The 21,619-nt window shown below is 34.4% G+C and overlaps 2 protein-coding genes across 2 annotated transcripts; both read right to left on the bottom strand.

Annotated features, from left to right (window-relative positions):
- Window positions 1–2,419: 2,419 nt before the first annotated feature.
- LOC133635660 (protein S100-A1-like) lies at window positions 2,420–7,647 on the bottom strand. Its single transcript, XM_062028902.1, has 2 exons — window positions 7,496–7,647; window positions 2,420–2,617 (listed from the first exon to the last, which is right to left on the bottom strand). The coding sequence occupies exons 1-2, from the start codon at window positions 7,631–7,633 to the stop codon at window positions 2,459–2,461; spliced, it is 297 nt and encodes a 98-aa protein (XP_061884886.1). The 5' UTR covers window positions 7,634–7,647; the 3' UTR covers window positions 2,420–2,458.
- Window positions 7,648–12,827: 5,180 nt separating this feature from the next.
- Window positions 12,828–17,642, bottom strand: LOC133636187 (protein S100-A1-like). Its single transcript, XM_062029952.1, has 2 exons — window positions 17,500–17,642; window positions 12,828–13,025 (listed from the first exon to the last, which is right to left on the bottom strand). Exons 1-2 carry the CDS (start codon window positions 17,635–17,637, stop codon window positions 12,867–12,869), a joined length of 297 nt encoding a protein of 98 aa, XP_061885936.1. The 5' UTR covers window positions 17,638–17,642; the 3' UTR covers window positions 12,828–12,866.
- Window positions 17,643–21,619: the final 3,977 nt, after the last annotated feature.

Genomic DNA, 21,619 nt, shown 5'->3' with positions numbered 1-21,619 from the left:
AGGAGGACTTTTGACTTCGATACACAGACGCCTGTAGAGAACTGGGACAACACTGACTCTTACCAGGATTACTTTGATTTGGATGACAAAGACGCAGACGTGCTACCGTGAGTATGCAGCTTTGGCTTCTAAACATTTGATCGCTTGACCGTATGTGCGCAACTTTTTTTTTGCGTATGTACGTAACTTTTTTAAAATATATAAGCTTTATGAACCTTGGGTTAGGTGAACGGTCTTTTGGGCTGAGTGATTGTGTGTGTTGATCAGGTGTTTGAATTGTATTGGCGTGTTCTATGGAGCTAGGAGCTAGCATAGGAGCTAGGAGTTAGCATAACAAAGACGCAGGTGTTTTTATGCAGGATTAATTTGTGGCATATTAAATATAAGCCTGGTTGTGTTGTGGCTAATAGAGTATATATATGTCTTGTGTTTATTTACTGTTGTAGTCATTCCCAGCTGAATATCAGGTCACCCCCGGCTCTCACAGCATCTTCCCTATCTGAATAGCTTCAACTCCCCACTAGTCCTTCACTTGCACTTTACTCATCCACAAATCTTTCATCCTCGCTCAAATTAATGGGGAAATTGTCGCTTTCTCTGTCCGAATCTCTCTCACTTCATGCGGCCATCATTGTAAACAATAGGGAACTTTGCGTATATGTTCAACTGACTACGTCACGCTACTTCCGGTAGGGGCAAGCCTTTTTTTATCAGATACCAAAAGTTGCGATCTTTATCGTCGTTGTTCTATACTAAATTCTTTCAGCAAAAATATGGCAATATCGCGAAATGATCAAGTATGACACATAGAATAGATCTGCTATCCCCGTTTAAATAAAAAAAAATCATTTCAGTAGGCCTTTAAGACAGTATGTCTAGCTCATTCTTATTAATACATTTTAAAAGAATAAATACAAAATATATATATATATATATATATATATATATATATATATATATATATATATATATATATATATATATATATATATATATATATATATATATATATATATATATATAAAATATATATATAAAATTTAAAATACATTTAATCAGACTTTTATTTTTAAAAAGGAAAGAAAATAAGATTTTTTTTGCTGTAAATGTTTTGTTTAAATGTATTTTCTTAATCTGGTTTTGAATATTCTTCAACAACATATTAAGACTATATGTCTTAAATTAAGAAAACAACTTGTTAAGTAAATGTATAAATTCAAGAATAGACTCATATAGACAAAATGTGTCTGCAATATCTATTTTAAGGAAAACCTCACAAATGAATAACTCGGGCCGCAAGTTTAAGAGCGTAGATGTTTTAAATCAATAGATAAGAATAATCCTTAATCTAAAGTATGTAATATTATTTTTTGTTTAAATCTATCGATTTTATGACTAAGAAGAACATTTTGGCTTAATAGTAAGGTCATTTTATGGGATATTTGGCAAATCTGGGAACTAAATCGTTACCAAGAAATCTCTTCACCAATGTGTTTATAAAGGTGTCTAGTAACATGTCCTAAAAAGTTGAAATTCAACTCCAGGGGGAAAGTTCGTAAAAAACTGCACAAAGTCGGGTACCATTAACCGATTTTCGAAAATGCTTAATTTGGCCTTAAGTAGCTTGTGAGGGGTCAAACTAGGGGTTCTTCAATATTCTAAGTTCATTGCAAGTATTTATTTTTCACCAAGACCACTCCCTGGTGGAAAAATGGCCACAGCTCCTTTGGCTTAATATAAACATACCTTGTAATGAGGATAATTGACTTAAATCTAGCTATGTGATAAAAACAACTTGCTGAAACTTACACCTGATTTCTTATTTGAGAAATCATTATATTCACAAGAAAAAATATTCGACTTTTAAAAATTCCAGCCAAGCACATTTTACCTCCGTTGGGCAAATGTTTTGTTGTTGCTTGAAATAAGTAAAGTTGTCTAATTTTAAAATATGTTGGGCTTGTTTTTAAGTATGGCTGTTTTTGTCTGATTATATATGTGATGCTGTATCAGCATTTATAGCTGCCTTTGCAGTAATTTTTTAAATGATATTATTATTTACATAGCAAATAATATATTGTGATATGAATATTTATATATATATGTGTGTGTATACAGATATACACATATGCATATAACAGTATGTATATATATATATATATATATATATATATATATATATATATATATATATATATATATATATATATATATATATATATATATATTGTAGAAATGAGCTCTCCTTACGTACCAGTTAGTGCCACATTCCTTCGTACTTGTATAAACAACTAAAGCATTGAAGGAGGACCCATGTTGTTCTTTATCCTTCATGCTGAACTAAAAAGAAAGCCTGTGTTGAGGAAATGTGGCAGCTAAAAATCCACCATGGAAAGAAAGAGACAGACAGAAGGAGACATCTTGTCAAAGGTTTGTTTATACATGCACAACACACTCTTCATTGTTTGCCCTTCTTCTGGTGCAGCACATAGCACTTCTCGCAGGCCAAAGAGATCCCAGCAACCAGAGGGAGAAACTCTTCAAAGTCCAACTTCTCGTCCTTGTTGTGGTCCAGGTCCTGCAAGATGCAGTCCACCGTTTTGGGGTTCTTCTGAGTCTGCAGAAAGAAATGTTCCCATATCAATTAATGCAACTACAAAAACCAAACGTTTTGAATTGAATATTTTTTAACAATTATACAAATGTGACGATTCAAACTGAATACCAAGTAGATGGAGTGCTACCGGTTCGCCGTCGCTCATTAACACATTATAATGGGACTGCCTAGCTTGTCATTAAAACACCGTACAGTAGATGGCGTCGTAACGCTGCTTCTTAACTCACCTGGTATGCCAGAGAATAAGAAGACGCAGCAAGAGAGATCAGTTGTATCACAATGAGTATTCACACACCTCTAATGTCATGATTAGTTTCTGGTATTTTGTTTTATTTCCTGTCCAGCGCTCTTATTTTTGTTTCCATTTGCTGTTTACCGCCTTTTGCTATTATTTCTTTTGTCTGGGCTATACATATATGTGTGTTTGTGTGCACGTATACAGTATATGTATGCATAAATGTATGCAGTATATATATATATATATCTGCTCTTCAGGGGATTTCAGCAGGGAAACCTGCGAAACAGGCTTGTAGGGATGAAATAGCCTCTGTGTTTTTTCCTGACCTAATATATATATATATATATATACACACACACACGTGTATGTATATATATATATATATATATATATATATATATATATATATATATATATATATATATATATATATATATATATATATATATATATATATATATATATATATATATATGTATAAGGGCTGCAACAACTAATCGATTAAAATCGATTATAAAACTAGTTGGCGATTAATTTAGTCATCGATTCGTTGGATCTATGCTATGCGCATGCGCAGAGGCAATTTATTTTTTTTATTTAAAAAAAATATATATATATTTTTTTTTTTATAAACCTTTATAAACTGCAACATGTACAAACAGCTAAGAAACAATAATCAAAATAAGTATGGTGCCAGTTTGCTGTTTTTTTTTCAATAAAATACTGGAAAGGATAGAAATGTAGTTTGTCTCTTTTATCCGATTATTAATTGATTAATCGAAGTAATAATCGACAGGTTAATCGATTATCAAATTAATAGTTAGTTGCAGCCCTAATATATATATATATATATATATATATATATATATATATATATATATATATATATATATATATATATATATATATATATATATATATATATATATATATATATATATATATATATATATATCAGTGGCATGCAGTCACTAGAGGCAGGGGAGGCACGGCCTCACCTGCCATCATGGAAAGAAAAAAAAAAGTAAAAAGAAAAAAAAAAATTAAATTGTTATATATGTTATATATATATGTTATATATGTATCCAGTGATTATACTAAAGTTATTTTCCATTTAACTTCACCAGTTTTAGATTATTTTTATTTTTATTTTCACATTTGCCGTTCAAATACTGAGAAGAGACGGTGCGGTGATTAGCAGCCAGTTGAGGCACGTCACTGCGTTGTGCCTCACCATGGATTGCGACTCGGCTAACTGCTGGCCTGCTGTGCAGTGAGACCGTATTGCTATATGAATTATATTATACATTTCCATAGTTTAGTTAGCTGAGGTATATAATGTACAGTGTATTTTGTCAACAACTGTATGTGTGTAACGTATTTTTAGTGCTGAGCGATCATAAATCTGCTGCGGAGACACACTGTGTGAGGCTCGTATCATAACCCCGCCTCCTGGTGCCAAGCACCTCCGCCGCAGAATACACCCCCCCCGATGGGAGCACCGCGGCCACACCAACCAAAGCCCACACCCAAACCCTCCACGTGCAAGACCGAATCCACCCAAAAAAAGTCACTTAACAAGAAGCCAAAAAGCGCAAAAACAACAATGCTCACGCTGCAGGAGCCGCGAACGACCGCAGGGACACAACATTAGGTACACCTGCACTGCAGGTTCATATGTTTGTAAATCTGGGGCCGTATTTATCAAGCGTCTTAGAGTGCCATTTTACACTTAAGTCCTGAGAATTTGCAAAATTTAGTCCTACTCTCAAACTTAAGAATAAAAGCTTTTTATCAACTTTCTTAAGTCTAAGAATCACTCCTACTCTCCACGATATTTAAGAGACCTTCAGAGGTGTCTTAAGTGGTTAGGAGTTGCCAGCAGGGGATGGCACTGAGGCGAGAGAGACGTGCGCGAACTTAAGGATGTCCTGGATTTGTTTGATGACGAGCAGCTGATCAAACGGTATCGTTTAGACCAGGGGTCACCAACCTTTTTGAAACCAAGAGCTACTTCTTGGGTACTGATTAATGCGAAGGGCTACCAGTTTGATACACACTTAAATAAATTGCTAGAAATAGCCAATTTGCTCAATTTACCTTTAACTCTATGTTATTATTAATAATTAATGATATTTACACTTAATTGAAAGGTTTAAAAGGAGAAAACACGAAAAAAATGACAATTAAATTTTGAAACATAGTTTATCTTCAATTTCGACTCTTTAAAATTCAAAATTCAACCGAAAAAAGAAGAGAAAAACTAGCTAATTCGAATCTTTTTGAAAAAATTAAAAAAAGAATTTATGGAACATCATTAGTAATTTTTCCTGATTAAGATTAATTTTAGAATTTTGATGACATGTTTTAAATAGGTTAAAATCCAATCTACACTTTGTTAGAATATATAACAAATTGGACCAAGCTATATTTCTAACAAAGACAAATCATTATTTCTTCTAGATTTTCCAGAACAAAAATTTTAAAAGAAATTCAAAAGACTTTGAAATAAGATTCAAATTTGATTCTACAGATTTTCTAGATTTGCCAGAATAATTTTTTTGAATTTTAATCATAATAAGTTTGAAGAAATATTTCACAAATATTCTTTGTCGAAAAAACAGAAGCTAAAATGAAGAATTAAATTAAAATGTATTTATTATTCTCTACAATAAAAAAAATAAATTTACTTGAACATTGATTTAAATTGTCAGGAAAGAAGAGGAAGGAATTTAAAAGGTAAAAAGGTATATGTGTTTAAAAATCCTAAAATCATTTTTAAGGTTGAATTTTTTCTCTAAAATTGTCTTTCTGAAAGTTATAAGAAGCAAAGTAAAAAAAAATATGGATTTATTTAAACAAGTGAAGACCAAGTCTTTAAAATATTTTCTTGGATTTTCAAATTCTATTTGAGTTTTGTCTCTCTTAGAATTAAAAATGTCGGGCAAAGCGAGACCAGCTTGCTGGTAAATGAATACAATTCAAAAAATAGAGGCAGCTCACTGGTAAGTGCTGCTATTTGAGCTATTTTTAGAACAGGCCAGCAGGCGACTCATCTGGTCCTTACGGGCTACCTGGTGCCCGTGACCCCTGGTTTAGACAGAGCAGGTATTATTTTTGTCACAGATTTAATAATTTTCGATTCCTTGTTGATTTCTGCATGTGGCTGCAGTGGGCTAGTATATATAGAGCCACCCACATCAGTTTCAAATTAGTTGCCTAATTAATGAATTGGAAAGAAAATGTTATGAGAGCAGCGTATGTGTGTGGCCGTGAGGTGAGTGACGTCAGTGAGTGTGTGGGCGAGAGAAGAGAGGGAGCGGTAGCGTGATTGCCGGCGGGGACTAGTTTGTTTTGTATTATTTTGTAGTTTATTGTCAAAATATACACTCCCATTGTCCACTTAAATATTTCTAAGATATTTCTTTATTCTTAGACAAGGGATTCCCTTCCGTGATTGGTCATTTCTATGGACACAGAAATGGCGTCACCTAAAATTGCGATTACGGCACATAGTAATGTCGTAATTCAGCTCTGAGTGTGACACTTAAGATTCAGTCCTACACTTCGCTGAAAGTGTGAGTAAGACGCTTGATAACTAACTTTTAAGTGCAGCTTTCAGCGAAGAATTTATTTACTCTTAAGTCAACTCTTAGCAGACTTCTTAGGAGTAATTCTAAGAAGCTTGATAAGTACGGCCCCTGACTGTGATGATGCAGTCGTGCCTCACCAGACATTAACCTCACGCCACTGAGATATATATATATATATATATATATTATCACACGCATATATATTTTTTAAGAATCAATTTTTGCATTGAAAAATAAACGACTATTGTTGATATTATGATGATTATTATTATTATTGATACTGTAGCTTTTTAAAAATAATTTTAATAAGTATTTTTGGCATGTCTTCTCAATTGTTTTGTACATTTCTTTTCAAAGTATTGTATTGGTTTGGAGTTGGGGTTCCTCTATTTTCTTTTATTCTGAGATTTTTGTAGATAAAAATGTTAAAATACATGCAACACTGCGTCTATAAGTTGCACGTCAGTAGCAAAGAAGAGCTGTTGTAATCTGTAACTGGTTTTTAAAAGGTATTTATATTATTACAAGAATCGTGTTAAGATGAGATTCAAGTCTGAGTCGAATCATTACCCAAGAATCGGAATCGATTTGAGTCCAAAGACTCCAACCTCTAATAACTATGATTAGAACTGCAAATTAGCTTTCTTAGTTGGTTTTCTTGAATTTTCAATCAATTGTGTTAGAATGTTTGTTAAATCAAGTTTGACCAGAAGTTTGGCAGGCTTGTGACGTTATTTTGATTGGCTTACTAACATGAACGATGGGATTGGGGAAGTAGCAGCGTTTTATTTTTCGCAAAGAAACATTGACTTTTAAAACCAAGGCAGACCCAAGAGGCGTGGTCTGACTGCAGCCGGGACCGCCGCGAGAAGGCTATGTCAATCGGACGTGCTTTTATGTCTCCGAAACATGCGAAAAAGTGGCTACGTTTGTCGCTCGTAGCATTTGAGAAATAACAAGTCGCTGAGAGGAATCGGACAGTTGGCAGATTTAGCGAGCAAGTCGCCGAGGCGGCAACGGCGGGGCGCAAAGAGAGACGCTTCTAACCTTGAGGAAGGTGGGCAACTCGGCCTCCATCAGTTTTTTCAGTTCTTTTTTGCTCAGCGTCTTGCCGTCGCCGTCATCTTTGGCATAGCGATGGAAGATGGCGATGAGGGACTCCATGCATTTCTCCAGGTCAGTCATGGCTGCAGGTTTGGACGTGCTTAAAAAAACTAAATACACAAAGATCATCAACTGATGTACTATTTAGGAAACTTAATATAAACGATGTACTTTAGAGGAGTCAGTGTACAGCTTGCATTTATTTATTGAATTGCAAGTCACACGTCTGCCCCTGGGGAAGAACTATAAAGGAATCAAGATGCCTTAAGACGCGTACTCAAACTATGTGACGCCAGAGCATTTTTAGCCTTAAGACCCAAACGTTCGTTTTTTTGTACGTCTTACTTTTTTGTTCTCATCAAAAATCGCTAACAATAATGTGCCCCGGTTTTCGTTCACCATCTCAGTTATTGAACGAAACATTGTAACAAATCAAACCAAATCAAAAATCCCACGCGTTGATGACATGGTCTCTACTCTTTTTCTTGTAAACAACAACAAAATAATCCAGCATGGGGCCAAAAGAAATTGCGAGTACCATCAGTTTGATAAAGAAGCTAAGAAACACTATGGAATAAAGCAGTGCTTCGCAATTATTTTGTTATGCCCCCCGCCCCCAGGAAGAAGAACATTTTGCGCCCCCCTTCTTACCTTAAATAGTATAATTTGTCTTTAAAATTGTTATAAGTACACCTCTGCACAACATTGTATCCTTATTAAAAATGAAAAAAACAAAAAAGAACAAAATATTTATATATTTAAAATAAAGAATACTTTTATAAATAATTATTTTAGTCTGCAACAGAAACTATTTAAAGTGCATCATCTTAACTGAAGTAAAAAAAAAAAAATGTATGTCAACATTTTTATAATTTAAATAAGGATATATACATTTATTTTTCTCAGGCAAATTGATGCATTTTAAATATTTTGTTACAAACTAAAAAACAATGTTAATAAAGTTATTATTTGTAGTAAGTAGATCTATATTTCTGTTTTTTCTTTACTTTAATGTTAATAAGGATACAATGTTATGCAGAGGTGTACTTATAACAATTTTATAGACAATACTACTATTTATAGGCGCGGCAGAGAGAGAGGAACCTCAAAAAAATTTTTTTTTCCTACAGGGGTGTAACAGGAAATAATTGAGAAGCATGGTACTACATTACGGGCAGCACGGTGGAAGAGGGGTTAGTGCGTCTGCCTCACAATACGAAGGTCCTGAGTAGTCGTGAGTTCAATCCCGGCCTCGGGATCTTTCTGTGTGGAGTTTGCATGTTCTCCCCGTGACTGCGTGGGTTCCCTCCGGGTACTCTGGCTTCCTCCCACCTCCAAAGACATGCACCTGGGGATAGGTTGATTGGCAACACTAAATTGGCCCTAGCGTGTGAATGTGAGTGTGAATGTTGTCTGTCTATCTGTGTTGGCCCTGTGATGAGGTGGCGACTTGTCCAGGGTGTACCCCGCCTTCCGCCCGATTGTAGCTGAGATAGGCTCCAGCGCCCCCCGCGACTCCGAAGGGAATAAGCGGTAGAAAATGGATGGATGGATCATTGCACAGTAACAAGGTACATTTAGGACAGTTTTAATCAAAACCACAATTTTCTACAGGATAGATAAGTAGGGGTCCCCACTATGTCTCTCCGTCAGTTTGAGGGTCCTTGGCCTGGCAAAGGTTAAGGACCCCTGATATAGACGATATAGAAATCAATAGCAGTAGCTAACGTCCCTCCACAGTGCTAAGTCAGTAATACTTAAATGGAGGACGAGGTATAGCTAAACATTCTGCACTACACTACAAAAGGCTATGCTAACCGCTAAGATAGAACTCTTAAATGTAAACAGAGGTGGACGGATTGGTACACAGATCAACAGAAATTATACCAAGTATAATATCGGTCTATGGTCGATTTTACGGCGATAACGATTAATCAATTAAATCAAAAAAGAAAATGCTTTAAATTATATTTTGATAGTCCGATTCATCGTTTAGTGTAATTTAAAAAAAAAAAGGAAATGGTTAGCCGCGCCAATGATTGATACGACAGTGATTATATCACAAAATCATTTTTTTTCATTTTGTTATTGTTTACCAGTCAGGAAATAAGTCTTTGGAAACAGGAGGACTTTAGGTGGAAAAAAACCTAAATTATTTAAATCAGCTCTGACAGTAGGAATATTATTTAAATATTTAACTATTATTGATACACTGGCATCATATGTTTTTGTCTGCAAAACATTATAGACTGCAAAAACAACATTTTAAGAAAGTAATTAGTAGTTTTATTTCATTTAAGCAACCGTCGCTTATTTTTTTATGACAAAGAAAAGATATAATATTGAGCCATTTTCAAAGGGGTCAAAATAATTAATAATGTTAAAGGCCTACTGAAACCCACTACTACCGACCACGCAGTCTGATAGTTTATATATCAATGATGAAATCTTAACATTATAACACATGCCAATACGGCCGGGTTAACTTATAAAGTGACATTTTAAATTTGCCGCTAAACTTCCGGTTCGAAACGCCTGAGGATGACGTATGCGCGTGACGTAGCCCGGGGAACAGAGGTATGCCTTCCCCATTGAATACAATACAAAAAAGCTCTGTTTTCATTTCATAATTCCACAGTATTCTGGACATCTGTGTTTGTGAATCTGTTGCAATTATGTTCATTGCATTATGGAGAAAGAAGCTGAGCAAGCAAAGAAGAAAGTTGTCGGTGCGAAACGGACGTATTTTTCGAACGAAGTCAGCAACAACAGTACACAGCCGGCGCGTCTTTGTTTACATTCCCGAAGATGCAGTCAAGATGGAAGAACTCGGATAACAGAGACTCTAACCAGGAGGACTTTTGACTTCGATACACAGACGCCTGTAGAGAACTGGGACAACACAGACTCTTACCAGGATTACTTTGATTTGGATGACAAAGACGCAGACGTGCTACCGTGAGTATGCAGCTTTGGCTTCTAAACATTTGATCGCTTGACCGTATGTGCGCAACTTTTTTTTTGCGTATGTACGTAACTTTTTTTAAATATATAAGCTTTATGAACCTTGGGTTAGGTGAACGGTCTTTTGGGCTGAGTGATTGTGTGTGTTGATCAGGTGTTTGAATTGTATTGGCGTGTTCTACGGAGCTAGGAGCTAGCATAGGAGGTAGGAGTTAGCATAACAAAGACGTAGGTGTTTTTATGCAGGATTAATTTGTGGCATATTAAATATAAGCCTGGTTGTGTTGTGGCTAATAGAGTATATATATGTCTTGTGTTTATTTACTGTTGTAGTCATTCCCAGCTGAATATCAGGTCACCCCCGGCTCTCACAGCATCTTCCCTATCTGAATAGCTTCAACTCCCCACTAGTCCTTCACTTGCACTTTACTCATCCACAAATCTTTCATCCTCGCTCAAATTAATGGGGAAATTGTCGCTTTCTCGGTCCGAATCTCTCTCACTTCATGCGGCCATCATTGTAAACAATAGGGAACTTTGCGTATATGTTCAATGGACTACGTCACGCTACTTCGGGTAGGGGCAAGCCTTTTTTAACAGATACCAAAAGGTGCGATCTTTATCGTCGTTGTTCTATACTAAATCCTTTCAGCAAAAATATGGCAATATCGCGAAATTATCAAGTATGACACATAGAATAGATCTGCTATCCCCGTTTAAATTAAAAAAAATTAATTTCAGTAGGCCTTTAAGACAGTATGTCTAGCTCATTCTTATTAATACATTTTAAAAGAATAAATACAAAATATATATATATATATATATATATATATATATATATATATATATATATATATATATATATATATATATATATATATATATATATATATATATATATATATATATATATATATAAAATTTAAAATACATTTAATCAGACTTTTATTTTTAAAAAGGAAAGAAAATAAGATTTTTTTTGCTGTAAATGTTTTGTTTAAATGTATTTTCTTAATCTGGTTTTGAATATTCTTCAACATATTAAGACTATATGTCTTAAATTAAGAAAACAACTTGTTAAGTAAATGTATAAATTCAAGAATAGACTCATATAGACAAAATGTGTCTGCAATATCTATTTTAAGGAAAACCTCACAAATGAATAACTCGGGCCGCAAGTTTAAGAGCGTAGATTTTTTAAATCAATAGATAAGAATAATCCTTAATCTAAAGTATGTAATATTATTTTTTGTTTAAATCTATCGATTTTATGACTAAGAAGAACATTTTGGCTTAATAGTAAGGTCATTTTATGGGATATTTGGCAAATCTGGGAACTAAATCGTTACCAAGAAATCTCTTCACCAATGTGTTTATATAGGTGTCTAGTAACATGTCCTAAAAAGTTGAAATTCAACTCCAGGGGGAAAGTTCGTAAAAAACTGCACAAAGTCGGGTACCATTAACCGATTTTCGAAAATGCTTAATTTGGCCTTAAGTAACTTGTGAGGGGTCAAACTAGGGGTTCTTCAATATTCTAAGTTCATTGCAAGTATTTATTTTTCACCAAGACCACTCCCTGGTGGAAAAATGGCCACACCTCCTTTGGCTTAATATAAACATACCTTGTAATGAGGATAATTGACTTAAATCTAGCTATGTGATAAAAACAACTTGCTGAAACTTACACCTGATTTCTTATTTGAGAAATCATTATATTCACAAGAAAAAATATTCGACTTTTAAAAATTCTAGCCAAGCACATTTTAACCTCCGTTGGGCAAATGTTTTGTTGTTGTTTGAAATAAGTAAAGTTGTCTAATTTTAAAATATGTTGGGCTTGTTTTTAAGTATGGCTGTTTTTGTCTGATTATATATGTGATGCTGTATCAGCATTTATAGCTGCCTTTGCAGTAATTTTTTTAATGATATTATTATTTACATAGCAAATAATATATTGTGATATGAATATTTATATATATGTGTGTGTATACAGATATACACATATGCATATAACAGTATGTATATATATATATATATATATATATATATATATATATATATATATATATATATATATATATATATATATATATATATATATATATATATATATATATTGTAGAAATGAACTCTCCTTACGTACCAGTTGGTGCCACATTCCTTCGTACTTGTATAAACAACTAAAGCATTGAAGGAGGACCCATGTTGTTCTTTATCCTTCATGCTGAACTAAAAAGAAAGCCTGTGTTGAGGAAATGTGGCAGCTAAAAATCCACCATGGAAAGAAAGAGACAGACAGAAGGAGACATCTTGTCAAAGGTTTGTTTATACATGCACAACACACTCTTCATTGTTTGCCCTTCTTCTGGTGCAGCACATAGCACTTCTCGCAGGCCAAAGAGATCCCAGCAACCAGAGGGAGAAACTCTTCAAAGTCCAACTTCTCGTCCTTGTTGTGGTCCAGGTCCTGCAAGATGCAGTCCACCGTTTTGGGGTTCTTCTGAGTCTGCAGAAAGAAACGTTCCCATATCAATTAATGCAACTACAAAAACCAAACGTTTTAAATTGAATATTTTTTAACAATTATACAAATGTGACGATTCAAACTGAATACCAAGTAGATGGAGTGCTACCGGTTCGCCCTCGCTCATTAACACATTATAATGGGACTGCCTAGCTTGTCATTAAAACACCGTACAGTAGATGGCGTCGTAACGCTGCTTCTTAACTCACCTGGTATGCCAGAGAATAAGAAGACGCAGCAAGAGAGATCAGTTGTATCACAATGAGTATTCACACACCTCTAATGTCATGATTAGTTTCTGGTATTTTGTTTTATTTCCTGTCCAGCGCTCTTATTTTTGTTTCCATTTGCTGTTTACCTCCTTTTGCTATTATTTCTTTTGTCTGGGCTATACATATATGTGTGTTTGTGTGCACGTATACAGTATATGTATGCATAAATGTATACAGTATATATATATATATATCTGCTCTTTAGGGGATTTCAGCAGGGAAACCTGCGAAACAGGCTTGTAGGGATGAAATAGCCCCTGTGTTTTTTCCTGACCTAATATATATATATATATATATATATATATATATATATATAAGGGCTGCAACAACTAATCGATTAAAATCGATTATAAAACTAGTTGGCGATTAATTTAGTCATCGATTCGTTGGATCTATGCTATGCGCAGAGGCAATTTATTTTTTTTATTTAAAAAATATATATATATATATATTTTTTTATAAACCTTTATAAACTGCAACATGTACAAACAGCTAAGAAACAATAATCAAAATAAGTATGGTGCCAGTTTGCTGTTTTTTTTCAATAAAATACTGGAAAGGATAGAAATGTAGTTTGTCTCTTTTATCCGATTATTAATTGATTAATCGAAGTAATAATCGACAGGTTATAATCGATTATCAAATTAATAGTTAGTTGCAGCCCTAATATATATATATATATATATATATATATATATATATATATATATATATATATATATATATATATATCAGCAGCCAGTTGAGGCACGTCACTGCGTTGTGCCTCACCATGGATTGCGCAATGACTCGGCTAACTGCTGGCCTGCTGTGCAGTGAGACCGTATTGCTATATGAATTATATTATACATTTCCATAGTTTAGTTAGCTGAGGTATATAATGTACAGTGTATTTTGTCAACAACTGTATGTGTGTAACGTATTTTTAGTGCTGAGCGATCATAAATCTGCTGCGGAGACACACTGTGTGAGGCTCGTATCATAACCCCGCCTCCTGGTGCCAAGCACCTCCGCCGCAGAATACACCCCCCCCCGATGGGAGCACCGCGGCCACACCAACCAAAGCCCACACCCAAACCCTCCACGTGCAAGACCGAATCCACCCAAAAAAAGTCACTTAACAAGAAGCCAAAAAGCGCAAAAACAACAATGCTCGCGCTGCAGGAGCCGCGAACGACCGCAGGGACACAACATTAGTACACCTGCACTGCAGGTTCATATGTTTGTAAATCTGGGGCCGTATTTATCAAGCGTCTTAGAGTGCCATTTTACACTTAAGTCCTGAGAATTTGCAAAATTTAGTCCTACTCTCAAACTTAAGAATAAAAGCTTTTTATCAACTTTCTTAAGTCTAAGAATCACTCCTACTCTCCACGATATTTAAGAGACCTTCAGAGGTGTCTTAAGTGGTTAGGAGTTGCCAGCAGGGGATGGCACTGAGGCGAGAGAGACGTGCGCGAACTTAAGGATGTCCTGGATTTGTTTGATGACGAGCAGCTGATCAAACGGTATCGTTTAGACCAGGGGTCACCAACCTTTTTGAAACCAAGAGCTACTTCTTGGGTACTGATTAATGCGAAGGGCTACCAGTTTGATACACACTTAAATAAATTGCTAGAAATAGCCAATTTGCTCAATTTACCTTTAACTCTATGTTATTATTAATAATTAATGATATTTACACTTAATTGAAAGGTTTAAAAGAGGAGAAAACACGAAAAAAATGACAATTAAATTTTGAAACATAGTTTATCTTCAATTTCGACTCTTTAAAATTCAAAATTCAACCGAAAAAAGAAGAGAAAAACTAGCTAATTCGAATCTTTTTGAAAAAATTAAAAAAAGAATTTATGGAACATCATTAGTAATTTTTCCTGATTAAGATTAATTTTAGAATTTTGATGACATGTTTTAAATAGGTTAAAATCCAATCTACACTTTGTTAGAATATATAACAAATTGGACCAAGCTATATTTCTAACAAAGACAAATCATTATTTCTTCCAGATTTTCCAGAACAAAAATTTTAAAAGAAATTCAAAAGACTTTGAAATAAGATTCAAATTTGATTCTACAGATTTTCTAGATTTGCCAGAATAATTTTTTTGAATTTTAATCATAATAAGTTTGAAGAAATATTTCACAAATATTCTTTGTCGAAAAAACAGAAGCTAAAATGAAGAATTAAATTAAAATGTATTTATTATTCTCTACAATAAAAAAAATAAATTTACTTGAACATTGATTTAAATTGTCAGGAAAGAAGAGGAAGGAATTTAAAAGGTAAAAAGGTATATGTGTTTAAAAATCCTAAAATCATTTTTAAGGTTGAATTTTTTCTCTAAAATTGTCTTTCTGAAAGTTATAAGAAGCAAAGTAAAAAAAATAATGGATTTATTTAAACAAGTGAAGACCAAGTCTTTAAAATATTTTCTTGGATTTTCAAATTCTATTTGAGTTTTGTCTCTCTTAGAATTAAAAATGTCGGGCAAAGCGAGACCAGCTTGCTGGTAAATAAATACAATTCAAAAAATAGAGGCAGCTCACTGGTAAGTGCTGCTATTTGAGCTACTTTTAGAACAGGCCAGCAGGCGACTCATCTGGTCCTTACGGGCTACCTGGTGCCCGTGACCCCTGGTTTAGACAGAGCAGGTATTATTTTTGTCACAGATTTAATAATTTTCGATTCCTTGTTGATTTCTGCATGTGGCTGCAGTGGGCTAGTATATATAGAGCCACCCACATCAGTTTCAAATTAGTTGCCTAATTAATGAATTGGAAAGAAAATGTTATGAGAGTAGCGTATGTGTGTGGCCGTGACGTGAGTGACGTCAGTGAGTGTGTGGGCGAGAGAAGAGAGGGAGCGGTAGCGTGAGTGCCGGCGGGGACTAGTTTGTTTTGTATTATTTTGTAGTTTATTGTCAAAATATACACTCCCATTGTCCACTTAAATATTTCTAAGATATTTCTTTATTCTTAGACAAGGGATTCCCTTCCGTGATTGGTCATTTCTATGGACACAGAAATGGCGTCACCTAAAATTGCGATTACGGCACATAGTAATGTCGTAATTCAGCTCTGAGTGTGACACTTAAGATTCAGTCCTACACTTCGCTGAAAGTGTGAGTAAGACGCTTGATAACTAACTTTTAAGTGCAGCTTTCAGCGAATAATTTATTTACTCTTAAGTCAACTCTTAGCAGACTTCTTAGGAGTAATTCTAAGAAGCTTGATAAGTACGGCCCCTGACTGTGATGATGCAGTCGTGCCTCACCAGACATTAACCTCACGCCACTGAGATATATATATATATATATATATATTATCACACGCATATATATTTTTTAAGAATCAATTTTTGCATTGAAAAATAAACGACTATTGTTGATATTATGATGATTATTATTATTATTGATACTGTAGCTTTTTAAAAATAATTTTAATAAGTATTTTTGGCATGTCTTCTCAATTGTTTTGTACATTTCTTTTCAAAGTATTGTATTGGTTTGGAGTTGGGGTTCCTCTATTTTCTTTTATTCTGAGATTTTTGTAGATAAAAATGTTAAAATACATGCAACACTGCGTCTATAAGTTGTACGTCAGTAGCAAAGAAGAGCTGTTGTAATCTGTAACTGGTTTTTAAAAGGTATTTATATTATTACAAGAATCGTGTTAAGATGAGATTCAAGTCCGAGTCGAATCATTACCCAAGAATCGGAATCGATTTGAGTCCAAAGACTCCAACCTCTAATAACTATGATTAGAACTGCAAATTAGCTTTCTTAGTTGGTTTTCTTGAATTTTCAATCAATTGTGTTAGAATGTTTGTTAAATCAAGTTTGACCAGAAGTTTGGCAGGCTTGTGACGTTATTTTGATTGGCTTACTAACATGAACGATGGGATTGGGGAAGTAGCAGCGTTTTATTTTTCGCAAAGAAACATTGACTTTTAAAACCAAGGCAGACCCAAGAGGCGTGGTCTGACTGCAGCCGGGACCGCCGCGAGAAGGCTATGTCAATCGGACGTGCTTTTATGTCTCCGAAACATGCGAAAAAGTGGCTACGTTTGTCGCTCGTAGCATTTGAGAAATAACAAGTCGCTGAGAGGAATCGGACAGTTGGCAGATTTAGCGAGCAAGTCGCCGAGTCGGCAACGGCGGGGCGCAAAGAGAGACGCTTCTAACCTTGAGGAAGGTGGGCAACTCGGCCTCCATCAGTTTTTTCAGTTCTTTTTTGCTCAGCGTCTTGCCGTCGCCGTCATCTTTGGCATAGCGATGGAAGATGGCGATGAGGGACTCCATGCATTTCTCCAGGTCAGTCATGGCTGCAGGTTTGGACGTGCTTAAAAAAACAAAATACACAAAGATCATCAACTGATGTACTATTTAGGAAACTTAATATAAACTATGTACTTTAGAGGAGTCAGTGTACAGCTTGCATTTATTTATTGAATTGCAAGTCACACGTCTGCCCCTGGGGAAGAACTATAAAGGAATCAAGATGCCTTAAGACGCGTACTCAAACTATGTGACGCCAGAGCATTTTTAGCCTTAAGACCCAAACGTTCGTTTTTTTGTACGTCTTACTTTTTTGTTCTCATCAAAAATCGCTAACAATAACGTGCCCCGGTTTTCGTTCACCATCTCAGTTATAGAACGAAACATTGTAACAAATCAAACCAAATCAAAAATCCCACGCGTTGATGACATGGTCTCTACTCTTTTTCTTGTAAACAACAACAAAATAATCCAGCATGGGGCCAAAAGAAATTGCGAGTACCATCAGTTTGATAAAGAAGCTAAGAAACACTATGGAATAAAGCAGTGCTTCGCAATTATTTTGTTATGCCCCCCGCCCCCAGGAAGAAGAACATTTTGCGCCCCCCTTCTTACCTTAAATAGTATAATTTGTCTTTAAAATTGTTATAAGTACACCTCTGCACAACATTGTATCCTTATTAAAAATGAAAAAAACAAAAAAGAACAAAATATTGATATATTTAAAATAAAGAATACTTTTATAAATAATTATTTTAGTCTGCAACAGAAACTATTTAAAGTGCATCATCTTAACTGAAGTAAAAAACAATTTTTTATAATTTAAATAAGGATATATACATTTATTTTTCTCAGGCAAATTGATGCATTTTAAATATTTTGTTACAAACTAAAAAACAATGTTAATAAAGTTATTATTTGTAGTAAGTAGATCTATATTTCTGTTTTTTCTTTACTTTAATGTTAATAAGGATACAATGTTATGCAGAGGTGTACTTATAACAATTTTATAGACAATACTACTATTTATAGGCGCGGCAGAGAGAGAGGAACCTCAAAAAAAAATGTTTTTCCTACAGGGGTGTAACAGGAAATAATTGAGAAGCATGGTACTACATTACGGGCAGCACGGTGGCAGAGGGGTTAGTGCGTCTGCCTCACAATACGAAGGTCCTGAGTAGTCGTGAGTTTAATCCCGGCCTCGGGATCTTTCTGTGTGGAGTTTGCATGTTCTCCCCGTGACTGCGTGGGTTCCCTCCGGGTACTCTGGCTTCCTCCCACCTCCAAAGACATGCACCTGGGGATAGGTTGATTGGCAACACTAAATTGGCCCTAGTGTGTGAATGTGAGTGTGAATGTTGTCTGTCTATCTGTGTTGGCCCTGCGATTAGGTGGCGACTTGTCCAGGTGTACGCCGCCTTCCGCCCGATTGTAGCTGAGATAGGCTCCAGCGCCCCCCGCGACCCCGAAGGGAATAAGCGGTAGAAAATGGATGGATGGATGGTACTATATTACGACAGGGGTGTCCAACATTTTCCACCTAGGGCCACATAACAACAACTCTAAGTATGTGGGGGCCATTGTGATATTTTTTCATATTGTAAAAAAAAAAGGTAAACAGCGACATTATATATATTTAAAGAGAAAACTTAGTGGTTACATGTGACAAAGTGTACGATCATTTGTACGATACAATTTGACACTTATAACATAAAGCTTTTTTTTTACCAAAATAAAAATATCAAAATGTCCCCATACACTGACTTTTCAAAGTTTATATCACATTTTCAGCTTTTTTGTCATTACATTACGTCTTTTTGCTCTTTTTTTCTACATTTTTACTGATGTTTTTCCCCCCTCGACATTATGTTTTAATATAAGTTTTGATATATAATTTTTTTTTTTTTTTACAAAATAAAAATATATACCAACATATCCCCCAATTACTTAGACTTTTCAAAGTTTGTATTAAATGTTCAGCTTTTTTTTCTCATTACATTAGGCCTTAAGTAAATGACAAAAAGCTAAAATGTTGATAGTAATAACTATTAAGAATACAATTTGTAACTTATTACATAAAGCTGACACTTGTTGCGTTTTTAAACCAAAATAAAACAATCTTAAAATGTCCCACACTTACTTAGACTTTTCAATGTTTGTATCAGTTTTTCAGCTGTTTGCACTACATTACGCCTTGTTGCCTACATTTCAACCGTTGTTTACGTTCCCGACAATATGTTTTGATATATAAAACTAAGTTTTGATGTATAATTCTGTTTGTAGCATTTTTTTTTTACAAAATAAAAAAATATCAAAATGTCCCCCCAAGTACTTAGACTTTTCAAAGTTTGCATAACATTTTCAGACTTTTTCTCATGACATCGTGTATTTTTGCTCTTTTTTCCAACATTTTTACTGGTGTTATTTCCCCCCCGACATTCTGTTTGTAGCATTTTTTTTTTTTACAAAATAAAAAAAATAGCAAAATGTTCCCCCTATACTTATACTTTTCAAAGTTGTTATCAAAATTTCAGCCTTTTTTCTCATTACTTTGTCTTTTTACTTTTTTTTCCCCAAAATGTTTACTGATGTTATTTTCCCTATAATATGTTTTACTATGCAACACTAAGTTTTCATATATAATTCTGTTTGTAGTATGTTTGTACAAAATACAAAATATATCAAAATGTCCCCCAAGTGCTTAGACTTTTTAAAGTTTGTATTAAAATGTTCAGCCTTTTTCTCATAACATTGTTTTTTTGCTCTTTTTTCCTACATTTTAGTGGTGTTTTTTCCCCCCGACATTATGTTTCAATATACAACGCTAAGTTTTGATGTATAATTAATTATCTTTGTAACCTTTTGTACTAAATAAAAACACATCAACATGAGCGCCATTTACTTCGACTTTCTAAAGTTTACATTGTCTTTTTGCTCATTTTTCCTACTGTTGTTTACATTCCCGACAATATGCTTTAATATGTAACACTAAGTTTTGATATGTAATTCTGTTTGTCGCATTTTTTTTTTACAAAAAAACAAAAAAAACAGTATGTCCCTAATAGATTTTTTAAAGTTTGTATCAAATGTTCAGCCTTTTTCTCATAACATTATGTCTTTTTGCTCTTTTTTCCCACATTTTTACTGATGTGTTTCACCCCGACATTCTGTTTTAGTACATAACACTAAGTTTTGATATATAATTCTGTTTGTAGCATTTTTTTTTTTTTAATTTTCCAAAAATTTTTCTGTAGCATTTGTTTTTACAAAATAAAAATATCAAAATGTCCCCCATATACTTACACTTTTCGAAGTTTATATCAAATTTTCAGCTTTTTTGTCACTAAATTACGCATTTTTTCTGTTTTTTCCTACATTTTAGTAGTTAACACTAAGTTTTGATACATAATTCTGTTTGTAGCATGTATCTTTTACAAAAGAAAACAGTAGTAAATGTCCCCTGTATGGTTGTATAGTATCGCGATACTAATTAATCATATTCGGTACCATACCGCCTCTAAAAAGTACCGGTCCTCCAACTCCCCGCGCCCCCGTCGTCGTCACATTGTTGGTTTTACGAGCAGAGGAGCGTGTTCGGCAGCGCACAATCACTGAGTACTTACAAGCAGACACAGTGTGTAGACAGAAAAGGGAGAATTTACTAATTTTGGCTTAAAAACTAAAGATAAAGATGAAGTTATAACACTGAAACGCCCCCAGGAAGAGGTGCTTCTAAATCACTAATCCTCGCCTCCATGGTGACAAATAAAGTAAGCTCACCGGCGTCACAATGTAAACAAACGCCATGGGTGGATCTACACCTAACATCCACTGTACAGGAGCGTATCTAGTCGATACTACTATGATTACATTGATATTTTTTAGCATCGCACAATCTTTTTTCGTTTTTATTTTTTTTATTTACAGTATGTTTAGTAACTCAGGAAATATGTCCCTGGACACATGAGGACTTTGAATATGACCAATGTATGATCCTTTAACTATACTCTGTATCGGATTGATACCC

The sequence above is a fragment of the Entelurus aequoreus genome, linkage group LG20, assembly GCF_033978785.1.
Source record: "Entelurus aequoreus isolate RoL-2023_Sb linkage group LG20, RoL_Eaeq_v1.1, whole genome shotgun sequence".
Classification (NCBI taxonomy): domain Eukaryota; kingdom Metazoa; phylum Chordata; class Actinopteri; order Syngnathiformes; family Syngnathidae; genus Entelurus; species Entelurus aequoreus.
Note: the sequence above shows the minus strand (reverse complement) of the source record. Positions and strands in the feature narration are given on the sequence as shown.

Bases quoted from the DNA above. Each gene is read 5' to 3' on its own strand.
- LOC133636187 (XM_062029952.1), bottom strand. From the start codon at position 17,637: ATGACTGACCTGGAGAAATGCATGGAGTCCCTCATCGCCATCTTCCAT. The intron at 13,026-17,499 runs GTTAGAAGCGTC...TTCTTTCTGCAG, and splicing joins AGTTGCCCACCTTCCTCAAG to ACTCAGAAGAACCCCAAAAC.
- LOC133635660 (XM_062028902.1), bottom strand. From the start codon at position 7,633: ATGACTGACCTGGAGAAATGCATGGAGTCCCTCATCGCCATCTTCCAT. The intron at 2,618-7,495 runs GTTAGAAGCGTC...TTCTTTCTGCAG, and splicing joins AGTTGCCCACCTTCCTCAAG to ACTCAGAAGAACCCCAAAAC.